Consider the following 13,062-nt stretch of genomic DNA (forward strand, 5'->3'; position numbering starts at 1 on the left):
GGTCATAGTGCAATATGGAAAAAAAATCTTAAAGAGAAAAAAAGTAATAAAAAATTTAAAATCGAAAACTTTTTTTTTTCTGTACTGTCACCAGTCAGTGTCCCTGATCACTGCCATGCCAGTTATATGATGACGCTGTACTGCACTGGTGACAGTATGTGAAGAAAAAAAAAAATTGTGAATTTATTTTTTTAATTTCTTCGCTTGACTGTTATGAAACACGTCGGACTGTCTACTTTGCAAAAAGGGGTTTGATCAATTTTCAGATATATCCCATAGTTTGTGAACTCTATAACTCATTTGGGTTATTTTTACCAAAGAAATATAGCAGAATATATCTTGGCCTAAATTTATGAAGAACTATTTATTTGCAAACTTTTATAACAGAAACAAAGAAAAACTTGTGTTTTGTTTTTTTTTTTTTTTTTTTCTTTTCAAAATTTTAGGTTTTTTTTGTTAATTTAGCAAAAAATAACCCCAGTGGTGGCTAAATACCACCAAAAGAAAGCTCTAGTTGTGTGAAGAAAATGATGACATTTTAGTTTTGTATACAGTGTTGTATGACCACGCAATTGTCATTCAAAGTGTGAAAGTGCTGAAACCAGAAAATTGGTGGGAAGGGTCCTGGGACAGATGGAAAGGGCCCCAGGGGCCCTTCATGATTTCTTGCAATGGGGGTCCTGAAGGTTCTAGAGAGGCAGACAAAGACTGGAACCACTCTGTCCACCTCTATGATATAGGAAACGGGAAGTGATGACCAGGAAGTGCCAATTTTAAAAATGGAAAGCATTTGATCACACTGATCTGAGTACCTGTCACTATCTATTGCTGTCACAAGGGATGTTTACATTCCTTGTGACAGCAATAAAAAAAAAAAAAAAAAAATTAAAGCAAAAAATTAAAGCAACAGTGTAAAAATAAAGACTTTTTTTTTTTTTTTAAAGCATCCCTGTCCCCCTGTGCTTGTGCGCAAAGACAAACGCATGGGTTATGGATAGTACAATTTATATAGTTTTACCATTACATTTTTAAACCATGACATGTTTGGTATCTATTTACTCGGCTTAACATCAGCTTTACCTGAGAATTGGATTACTTTATTGTGGTTTTTTTTTTGTCTTTTTTTTTTTTGTTTTTTGTTTTTTGCATTCAAATGAACAAAAGTGAAAAATAGCATTTGAGAAACTGCTGCGTAAATACCGTGTGACATAAAAAATTGCAGCACCTGCTACACCAAGATCAGTTTTGACCAGATGCTTGTAAAAGTCAGTAAGCAAAAGACCCGAAACTGGAATTGCCGAAATTCGTGCCACTTACAGTTTGTGATTTCAGAGAGGGAGGGCCATCATCCGTTCCTCTCTCTCTTTAATGCTGCCGGTCAGAGTGGTCCCCTTCCAACACCTAGAGAAATAATCTCGTGGCTCTATAGGCACTGAAATCACTTCTACATGAAAGGGAATCTCTAGCTGAAAATTTTGATACCGTGCAACTTGGCATCCACAAATATCTCCACTGCATGCAGAAAGGTTGAGACAAATAATATGATCTGGTAGATGTTGGCTTTTGAAGTGGTCAAAATATTTTCTTCCTAGTCTCAATGTGCCTGTTGTAGGAACAAATACAGGTATTCGCAAATGAATGTGCCTGTTGTAGGAACAAATACAGGTATTTCCAAATGATGAAAGAGAACACTAATACAAAAGGGAGGAATTACAAAAAACTGTGTAATTTAAAACTATGACCACTGGGTAGCAGCAAAGTCATAGTAAACATAGGATAATAGTGCATACATAATATATACATAGGCATTGCTCATACAACTATTGAAGGCAGTACATTTCTTTAGCTGTGAAGATCTGAACCAGTTAAGTTCAGCAAGTAACCCTATGGTGCAGAATCTGATTTTTTTTTTTTTCTTGTGAACTATAGCATCAGCCAGCCAGATATTGTTGATGGCCTGGGCACAGACACAAGTGTTTTAGGGATGCTTAGCATTGAGTTTTTATTCTTGCAGATTCTACATTTGCAAAGAGAGGGTAAACTTTCTGCTTTTCTTAATTCTACAGATCTCGATGGCTTTAATACAGTGTCCTGGTTTTTATATTAGATAGTAATCTAACGTCTGCTTCTTATCTTAGTGACTCCAACATCATCAGCATTTGGAACAATGGTAAAGGTATCCCAGTAGTAGAACACAAGGTGGAAAAGGTCTATGTCCCAGCTCTGATCTTTGGCCAGCTATTGACCTCGAGTAACTATGACGACGAAGAGAAAAAAGTTACAGGCAAGTCATGTTTGTATCTATCACACACACTGCTCAAAAAAATTAAAGGAACACTTTGAAAACACATCAGATCTCAATGGGGAAAAATATCATGCTGGATATCTACAGTATACTGATATGGACTGGTTAATGTGTTAGGAATGTAAGGATGCCCCATTGTTTGATGGAAATGAAAATCATCAACCTACAGAGGACTGAATTAAAAAACACCCCAAAAATCAAAGTGAAAAAATGGTGCAGCAATATAGCCCCATATCTGGACCAGGGCATCCGTGAGCTCCTGGACAGTCTGAGGTACAAGCTGGCGGCGTCGGATGGACCGAAACATGATATCCCAAAGCTGTGCTATTGGATTTAGGTCAGGCGAGCGTGGGGGTCATTCATTGGTATCAATTCCTTCATCCTCCAGGAACTGCCTGCATACTCTCGCCACATGAGGCTGGACATTGTCCTGCACCAGGAGGAACCCAGGACCTACTGCACCAGTGTAGGGGCAGACAATGGGTTGAAGGATTTCATCCTGAAACCTAATGGCAGTCAGGGTGCCATTGTCCAGCCTGTAGAGGTCTGTGTGTCCCTCCATGGATATGCCTCCCCAGACCATCACTGACCCACCACCAAAACGGTCATGTTGAACGATATTACAGGCAGCATAACATTCTCCACGGCTTCTCCAGACTCTTCCATGTCTGTCACGTGCTCAGGGTGAACCTGCTCTCATCTCTGAAAAGCATAGGGTGCCAGTGGTGGACCTACCAATTCTGGTGTTCAATGGCAATCGAGCTCTCTGGTGCCAGGCAATGAGCACAGGGCCCACTAGAGGACATCTGGCCCTCAGGCCACCCTCATGAAGTCTGTTTCTGATTGGTCAGAGACATTCACACCAGTGGCCTGCTGGAGGTCGTTTTGTAGGGCTCTGGCAGTGCTCATCCTGTTCCTCCTTGCACAAAGAAGCAGATAAACTGATTAACAACCCTCTCTGCTACTTAGCTGACCAGATCAACATTTTTGATTGACTTGATGCTATACTCTGATTAAAAAGTGTTCCTTTTAATTTTTTTGAGGTGTGTGTGTGTGTGTCTGTCTGCCTGCCTGTCTGTCTGTACCGTGTCTCACAGAAGTGAGTACACCCCTCACATTTTTTGTAAATATTTTATTCTATCTTTTTATGTGACAACACTGAAGAAATGACACTTTGCTACAATGTAAAGTAGTGAGTGTACAGCTTGTATAACCGTGTAAATTTGCTGTCCCCTCAAAATAACTCAACGCACAGCCATTAATGTCTAAACCGCTAGCAACAAAAGCGCGTACACCCCAAAGTGAAAATGTCCAAACTGGGCCCAATTAGCCATTTTCCCTCCCCGCTGTCATGTGACTCATTAGTATTACAAAGTCTTAGGTTTAAATGGAGAGCAGGTGTGTTAAATTTGGTGTTATCGCTCTTACTCTCTCATACTGGTCACTGGAAGTTCAACATGGAAACTCATGGCAAAGAACTCTGAGTATCTTTTATGTTGCTCTACATAAAGATGGCCTAGGCCAGTGGTCGGCAAGCCACGGCTCGCGAGCCACATGTGGCTCTTTACAAACTTAAATGCGGCTCTTCTGTGTGCCGGCCGCTCGCTCCCCTCCCTCCTCTCGGGCGGCCGCTCCCTCCCCTCCCTCCTCTCGGGCGGCCGCTCCCTCCCTTCCCTCCTCTCGGGCGGCCGCCCCAAAAGTCAGGACTCTGCAGCTGTCAGGATGTCGGCGGGGCAGCCAGGATGTAGGCGGGGCAGCGTGACGAACTCCTCTCCTCTCACAGTCCGCCCTGAAGACCAGAACGGCGCGGGAACACGGCGAGAGGAACGCGTGGAGCAAAGGTAAGTGAATTGACACATGGGGGATGAATTACTATATGGGGAATGAATTACTATATGGGGAATGAATTACTATATGGGGAATGAATTACTATAGGGGGGATGAATTACTATAGGGGGGATGAATTACTATAGGGGGGATGAATTACTATAGGGGGGATGAATTACTATAGGGGGGATGAATTACTATAGGGGGAATGAATTACTATATGGGGGATGAATTACTATATGGGGGATGAATTAATATGGGGGATGAATTACTATGGGGGATGAATTACTATAGGGGGGATGAATTACTATAGGGGGGATGAATTACTATAGGGGGGATGAATTACTATATGGGAGATGTATTTTCAGTTTTAAAAATGTGGCTCTCAAAATAAATTTCAATCGTGGTTTTGGCGAGATTTGGCTCAGTTGAAAAAAAAGGTTGCCCACCACTGGCCTAGGCTATAAGAAAATTGCCAAGACCCTGAAACAGCTGCAGCACAGTGGCCAAGACCATATAGCGGTTTAACAGGACAGGTCCACTCAGAACAGGCCTCGCCATGGTCGACCAAAGAAGTTGAGTTCACGTGCTCGACATCCTATCCAGAGGTTGTCTTTGGGAAATAGACGTATGAGTACTGCCAGCATTGCTGCAGAGGTTGAAGGGGTGGGGGGGTCAGCCTGTCAGTGCTCAGACCATACGCCGCACACTGCTTCAAATTAGTCTGCATGGCTGTCATCCCAGAAGGAATCCTCTTCTAAAGATGGACAAATAAGCCCGCAACCAGTTTGCTGAAGACAAGCAGACTAAGGACATGGATTACTGGAACCATGTCCTGTGGTCTGATGAGACCAAGATAAACTTATTTGGTTCAGATGGTGTCAAGCGTGTGTGGCGGCAACCAGGTGAGGAGTACAAAGACAAGTGTGTCTTGCCTACAGTGAAGCATGGTGGTGGGGGTGTCATGGTCTGGGGCTGTATGACTGCTGCTGGCACTGGGGAGCTACAGTTCATTGAGGGAACCATGAATGCCAAAATGTACTGTGACATATTGAAGCAGAGCATGATCCCCTCCCTTCGGACATTGGGCCGCAGGGCAGTATTCCAACATAACGACCCAAAACACACCTCCAAGATGACCACTGCCTTGCTAAATAAGCGGAGGGTAAAGGTGATGGACTGGCCAAGCATGTCTCCAGACCTAAACCCTATTGAGCATCTGTGGGGAATCCTCAAGCTGAAGGTAGGGAAGCGCAAGGTCTGTAACATTCACCAGCTCCATGATGTTATCATGGAGGAGTGGAAGAGGACTCCAGTGGCAACCTGTGAAGCTCTGGTGAACCTAATGCCCAAGAGGGTTAAGGCAGTGCTGGAAAAGGTGGCCACACAAAATATTAACAGGCTGACCCCCCCCCACCCCTTCAACCTCTGCTGCAATGCTGGCAGCACTCTTACGTCTATTTCCCAAAAACAATCTCTGGATATGACGCTGAGCACATGCACTCAACTTCTTTGGTTGACCATGGCGAGGCCTGCTCTGAGTGGAAACCGTCCTGTTAAACCACTGTATGATCTTGGCCAGTGTGCTGCAGCTCCGTTTCAGGGTCTTGGCAATCTTCTTATAGCCTAGGCCATCTTTATGTAGAGCAACAATTCTTTTTTTCAGATCCTCAGAGGAGTTCTTTGCCATGAGGTGCCATGTTGAACTTCCAGTGAGGGCGATAACACCAAATTTAACACACCTGCTCCCCATTCACACCTGGGACCCTGTAACAGTAAAGAGTCACATGACACCGGGGAGGGAAAATGGCTAATTGGGCTCAATTTGGACATTTGTCACTTAGGGGTGTACACTCTTGTTGCCAGCAGTTTAGACATTAATGGCTGTGTTATTTTGAGGGGACAGCATATTTACACTGTTATACAAGCTGTACACTCCCTACTTTACATTGTAGCAAAGCGTAATTTCTTTAGTGTTGTCACATGAAAAGATAGAATAAAATATTTACAAAAATGTGAGGGGTGTACTCCTGTAATATATGTATGTAACATCTGTGCGTGTGTGGATATGTGTGTGTGTATAAGTTATGTATGTTACACAATTTCTTCAGCTTTTAAAGGAGGCTGACTGTGTTCTAAAGTGTAGGAATTGTGAGATTCTGAATTCTATTGTTGGTGGAAAACTTTGGCTCTTCAGTTGATACTTCTATAATTCTGCAGCATCTGTCGATCCAGTCTGTTCAAACAGTTCAAAACCAAATTTTTTTTATATATTTAGCAATTACCTTGTGATAAGTGTAGTATGTCCTGATCAAAATAGATCATGCTAACCTGATGGGTAAACTTCACTAATGGCTAACATAAAGGGGGCAGGTGATGTGCACTTGCATACTCTGCAGTTGTACTGTAAAATCTATACCTGTAAATTGCTGCTTCTGTTCTTATGAAGGCAGCTAAAGTCGATTTTGTGGGTTTAAATTGCTAGAGAACATTGCTCAAAAATTAGATTGTTTTAAACATGCTTTATTTCTTTTACACAAACCAAAGTTTGTAGTATTGAACAAAGCTAGTTTTTATTTTTATAGGAATTTAAAATTTTTATACTGCATTGATACATTTACAATGCTCAGCATAAATGAGTACACCCTTTTTTTTAAAAAGTAAGATTTTAATCAATATCTCAAAGAACACAAGAACATTTTCCAAAATTTTTGACAAAACTGAGTTTTATAGAACATTTTTGTTCAGCTCCGTACATGAAAGTAAGGTTAATAATAGAACTTAGATGACAAAAGCTTTAGTATTACTCAAATTAATTGATGCAAAAATGAGTACACCCCACAACGAAAACAACTCCATCTAGTATTTGTATGACTTCCCATGATTTGTAAGGACAGCACCAATTCTTCTAGGCATGGAATGAACAAGTTGGCGACTTATTGCAACATCTTTTTCCATTCTCTAAGGACGACCTCTTTTAGATCCTGGATGCTGGATGGAGAGTGATGTTCAACTTTTCTCTTCCCAATTCCCCATAGGTGTTTGATTGGGTTCAGATCAGGAGACATACTTGGTCACTTAATTACTTTCACCCTGCCTTGGATGTGTTTTGGATCATTGTCATGTTGGAAAAGTGCACGACGACCAAGGGCACGGAGTGATGGTAGCATCTTCTCTTTCAATATAGAGCAGTACATCTGTGAATTCATGATCCCATCAATATAATGCAGCTCCCTGACACCAGCAGCAGTCATGCAGCCCCACAGAAGGACACTGTCACCACCATGTTTCACTGTAGGCACCATGCATTTTTCTTTGTACTCCTCACCTTTTGTGACGCCATTCAGTTTTAAAGTCATCAGTTCCAAAATCATTTATCTTGGTCTCATTACTTCAGAGTACAGTGTCCCAATAGTCGTGCTCTTTTTCAGCATGGGCCCTGACAAATTCTAGGCAGGCTTTTTTGTGCATGGGCTTTAGGGGAGGCTTCCTTTGTGGATGACACCCATGCATGCCATTCCTCTGCAGTGTATGCCATATTGTGTCATGGGAAGCAATCACCCCAGTTTGGCTTTCTACTTTAGCTAACTGCGGTGAACTTGCTTGGCTATTTATCTTCAACCCTTCTCATCAGAAGATGCCCCTGTCGAGGTGGACAGCTTGGATGTCTCTGTGAGATGGTTGTAGTTTTATTTCTGCTTAATATTTGTATCACTCTTGCTACAGTATTATGACTGATAAGGAAAGCTTTGCTAATCTTCTTGTAGCCTTCACGTTTCTTGTATAAAGAAATGATTTTCTATCTCAGGACTTGTGACATTTCTCTTATGTGGTGCCATTCCTGACAGTATGAAATGGCAGGGGTTTTCTTAAGTAGCACCCTTTTATAATCAACTGTCTGCTGGGCACCTGTCTAATGAATAATTAGACTCACCCGCAGTTGAATTCTTAGAGTTTTGTTGTCTAAAATTTAGCTTTGCTTCTAAGACTTTCATTGGAGTATATTCTTTTTAGCAACATGGTCTTGCATGAATTTGTTAGCAAAGCCTTTTTTTGTGTGTGCAAATGAACGAATCTTGTTTGCAATCAATGGCCTGTATTTGTGGGAGTATTTTGTAGTATAGTGTCTCATAGAAAATGTTGATTCTAAAAGGAAAGTAAAGGTTTTCTGACAAATCTGTTAGGGTGTACTCATTTATGCTGAGCATTGTATAAATTAATCATGATTCTGAAATCCATTTAGACTTTCCCCTTGAAAAGAATGCAAAATGACATCCAGCAAATTCCATAAGCTTATTTTTATTTTCAGGTGGTCGTAATGGCTACGGTGCTAAACTTTGCAATATATTCAGTACAAAATTTACAGTGGAAACTGCCTGCAAGGAATACAAACACAGCTTTAAACAGGTATGGTTGAGTTGAAGCAAATAAAGAATTTTAGTTTGAAATGGGGGGGGAAACATGTATATGCGATAATGTGAATGACTATGGAACTCCAAAAAATGGCTAAACCAATGGTGTTTTGTGTTTTATAATAGACGTGCTTTATTTTAAGAAGGAGTTTTTTTTTTAAAATAAAAGCTGATCATTTTTAACCTCATTAGGGATACAGTAACACACATATGCGGCATCCAGGAGGTGGACTTTAAACCTGGGTGCATCATATATGTGGTGTTGTGTTTTGTGCTGAGAGCGCACTCCCAGAACAGAGACCAGGCTCTTCGCCAATGATCGGGACCCTGGACTCCCGGTTCCCAGTCACCTGATCACTGTGATAGCCCCTGTGTTTTCTTTCTTCTAAATAGAAAGATGATTACTGCATCTCTTGTGGTGGTGAATCTACATGTTTAATGCTGGTCACTTCACCTGCCCAGTTATTTTTTTACTCTGCGCTGCTCCCCTTGACATAGGATTATGGGCCACCAGAATGTGGTAGATACGTCTGTAGATGTGTAGATATGTCTATATTTCGCTCTCTGGCTGAAAGAGGGCAACTAGTTTCTGCCTTGGGTCAGTAAAATGTTTTTGTAATCCTTTTTGTATTTTTTTTTTTTTAGTTTCTATTAACTTTCATATTTGAATGTCATTTACTGTATGTAGGGAAGCATTTTACACACATGCCCATAATTTAATACCCATATTTATGTCTTCTGAACAGACCTGGATGAATAATATGCTAAAAACTTCAGACCCGAAGATCAAATATTTTGATGGCGATGACTACACATGCATTACATTCCAACCTGATTTGGCTAAATTTAAAATGGAGAGTTTAGACAAGGATACTATGGCCCTGTTAACAAGGAGAGCTTATGATATAGCAGGTTCTTGCAAAGGTGTGAAAGTCATGCTCAATGGAAAAAAACTTCCAGTAAGTGTATTTAAGTTATCAGAAGTTGTTTTATATTAAATTTACACCAATACCCATAAACCTTTCTGGTGTTTTCTAGGTGAATGGATTCCGCAGTTACGTAGATCTATACGTAAAGGAGAAACTAGATGAAACTGGTGTTGCACTGAAAGTAATCCATGAGGTTGCAAATGAACGATGGGATGTTTGTCTCACACTGAGTGAGAAAGGCTTCCAACAAATCAGTTTTGTAAATAGTATAGCTACCACAAAGGTAGGTACATTCTTGTGTACATTCACCCCAATTTTGTCTTTTTACAGTCAATATTTCAAATGAAGATGAATTACTGTCTGCTGGTGCAGTTTCCCCAAAGCCAGAGAGTGTTTTTGGTTGTGCTTTGCCGTGCAAGGACGGCCTTCAGTTGTTCTGGCCAGCACTTAAATCCATTCTAGCCTTTTATAACTTTAAAGCGGTCCTTGCAATAAGATGCAAAGTCTTCATATGTGGCTGCCCCACCCCCTGTTCAAAACACTGCATTATAAAAAGGAAAAAGAAATGCTCCTTGGTTCTGGACACTTTTTTTTTTTTTTTTTTCTCACTGACCTCACTGGTCCTCACAAAAATCTGAACACCCTAGATCCCAATTCTTGCGAGAGGACGCTACTGCACTGTGCAAGAGCATGCTCTCACAGGATTTAGGGTTCTCAACTTTCCTAGGATTCTGCAAGAGGACCAACTGATGTTGCTAGGTGAGCCTACTGGTAAGCTTGGAGTAAAATGAAAATCCTCAAATTTGGGTGTTTAGTCTAACCTTTTATTTAGCTATTGTAATAAATTCTGTCTTAAAATTGCAAGCAGTGTGGATTTGTGTGCTGTTTTTTTTTTTTTTTTTTTCTGGCAATGTACAATTCTCCATCTCATTTCTTAAGTTATAAAGTAAATCTGTTGTACCATGGGGCCTTTATTTCTGACTGCCCCGTTAGTGTTGGTAAAGTGAAATAAAGACTTCCAGGTTATCTAATCTGAGGGACTGGGCCTAACCCTGTTATTCCCCAAAACTCTGGAGTTCTTACAAAGAACATCAAGAGATTCAGTTTAAACTCAATGAACTCTAAAGTCAATCTGAGGGACTGGGCCTAACCCTGTTATTCCCCAAAACTCTGGAGTTCTTACAAAGAACATCAAGAGATTCAGTTTAAACTCAATGAACTCTAAAGTCAGTTAAAATTTTAAATGCTTTCAAATCAAATGAAAGCTTTCTTCTTTAGGCAAGCCAGTTTTTGTTTTTTGTAAAGCTCTTTGAGAAGGTACCATTTGAAAGGTGCTATATAAAATAATATGCCTTGTGCTCAGGAATTGTCTGGGTCTATTCATACATTGTCTGTTAATTAGTAGGGGGTCAAAATCATAGCCATGGAAGTTTTTTGAGATTATGCTTTATTTCACAAAACATTTACATACTCTCTCCACTGTAATAATCTGTGGGTTTTTGAGCATTTTACAGTAAAAAGTCACTCATCAGTATTAATAAAAATGTACATTTGCTTTAAATGACCACAGGGTCCAACCTTTTGTTTTCTTCAAATTTAAACCATGTATTGGTGTGTGCATGCATTGTTCAGTGAATGTTTAGAGCTTGATTTATGTATAAAATCTACAAAAAATTTTGAATGCAAAATAATATAGCTTAACTTTTACTGTTTCAGGGTGGTAGACATGTAGATTATGTAGTGGATCAAATAGTCTCTAAACTTATTGAGGTTGTGAAGAAAAAGAACAAAGCTGGAGTTTCTGTGAAGCCATTTCAGGTACAGTATAATCCCTCTGAACGCTCAGTCTACCAAAGCTGGAAATAATGGTGGTATATAGTAAGCGCTCATATAAAATGCAAGCAGCTGAACATATAGGAAAACACATAAAAGTCCCAAAATACATAAACAGAAGAAATGCAGCGCTCTTGAAAAAATGATATTAGAAATAATAATAATAATAAACACAGTCCAATAAAAAAACAGTGTTCCTTGTTTCCCAGTGAAAATGGTAGAATTTTGCACTAACCAGAACGCGCAAAGGTAATGCGCATATGTGTGTGTATCCTGAAGATCCTTTATCCACTTAAGGCTGGTCAGGTATATGGCTTGGAAGAACGGAGATCCTACGCCCTCATGTGGTGGAAAGTGATCCAGCAAGTCAGAGCAATGACGATCTAGATGAGCCTCCAAAAGGAACTGGCACAGGAATCCCAAGGGCTACAAGGATGGAAAAGCTCCTCACAGGAGACACAGGGGAGCACTCATAGTGTAGTAATTAAAACTTAATTTGAAAGCAGCATAGGTGCAGAATACAGAAGAACAGCCAAGTATGAGCAAACACACTGACCCTGTTGGATGTCAAAATGGCCGCCGGGCCTCCTCGTGGCACCGGCGGCTTGATGTCAACGGCGTCCTAGGGTCCCATCTGACGCGTTTCGTGCGCACGCACTTCCTCAGAGGTGGAACATAGTCACCAAAGCTGATTTTATAGCATCCATTGGTTGTTGCCAGGTTGAATCTCATCTGTTTCTGAACAGAGTTTTTGTCTCTGCTTGGACCATTTTGTTCTCAAATTTCCACCCATCAAGTTTTATATCTGACTCTTGTTAAATTGTACACTAGATAAATGTACAATTTTTAGAGGATGGAATCCCCCTAGCGTTTTCTAATACATCTATGATGATCAAGGAGAAATTCCTAATCACTAGTCTGTGATCAAATGGCCTCATGTATGCTTCTAAGAAAAAAGCTTCATAGGAACCAACGAAAATAGGTTTAAGCTCAAACAGTCAAGGAAACAAAGAAGAAACAAAGCATAATCATTAGACCACACTTTTAATTACAATCGAATCAAGAAACTAAACCATGAAATGCATAAAGATTGCTTATCTATTATTAAGTTCATTTTGTTTTCCATCCAGGCATAGCTGTAGTACACATGGTACCCCCCTACCCATTTATTAATAATTTGGTGATCCTGGATCATACCTACTTCTCATGCAAAAACACCAACCTGCAGGATTGTGTTGCTTCTTGCATACAGAAAGCCTAATGTGAAAAGAGAAAAAAAAAAACAGGAAGTTCTGCTGCCAACAATTTGATTCAAACTAGCTTGAAAATGATACATGGTGCAGGAAGCCGAAGGAGAGGGGAAGTTGCACAACTGTGAACATGAAGAACATACATACTTAAGATAAATGTAATTTAGGGCTTGTTCACCACCTTTTTATCTACCCTTGATTACATCCCCTCTGGGCAGTTGGGCAGTTTACTAGGTACTTTTTAAGAATTTTGATGTTGCCTATGTGCACCTGTAAAAGATTACCATTTGACAAAGATCCATCCCAAAGTTTTCTGTACTTTATTCCAGCTTTTTTTTTTTTTTTTAGTCAAAAGCAGAATTTAGTTCTTCCCATTTGTTGGTGTGTTTAGGAGTGCTAGGTTCAGCAACATTTGCCCCGAACGGGTTCTTTTCCCCCTATCGTCTATCAGCATAGCATCCCTTAGAGACCTATGCTTCTCCCGTTCGCAGGAAATGCCGCCTCCA

At 40.4% G+C, this 13,062-nt stretch overlaps 1 protein-coding gene across 1 annotated transcript in view; it reads left to right on the forward strand.

The window, feature by feature from the left end:
- The window catches only part of TOP2B (DNA topoisomerase II beta), an 89,431-nt gene that overhangs the window by 31,008 nt on the left and 45,361 nt on the right, over positions 1 to 13,062 (forward strand). Inside the window, exons 5-9 of the mRNA XM_089690901.1 lie at positions 2,139 to 2,284; positions 8,442 to 8,539; positions 9,291 to 9,503; positions 9,583 to 9,756; positions 11,190 to 11,291. Coding sequence (XP_089547027.1) covers positions 2,139 to 2,284; positions 8,442 to 8,539; positions 9,291 to 9,503; positions 9,583 to 9,756; positions 11,190 to 11,291 — 733 coding nt within the window. The remainder of the gene's footprint in view (positions 1 to 2,138; positions 2,285 to 8,441; positions 8,540 to 9,290; positions 9,504 to 9,582; positions 9,757 to 11,189; positions 11,292 to 13,062) is intronic.

This window comes from Staurois parvus, unplaced genomic scaffold (genome assembly GCF_062004578.1).
Source record: "Staurois parvus isolate SC_StPar_1 unplaced genomic scaffold, SC_StPar_1.0 ptg000021l, whole genome shotgun sequence".
NCBI lineage: Eukaryota > Metazoa > Chordata > Amphibia > Anura > Ranidae > Staurois > Staurois parvus.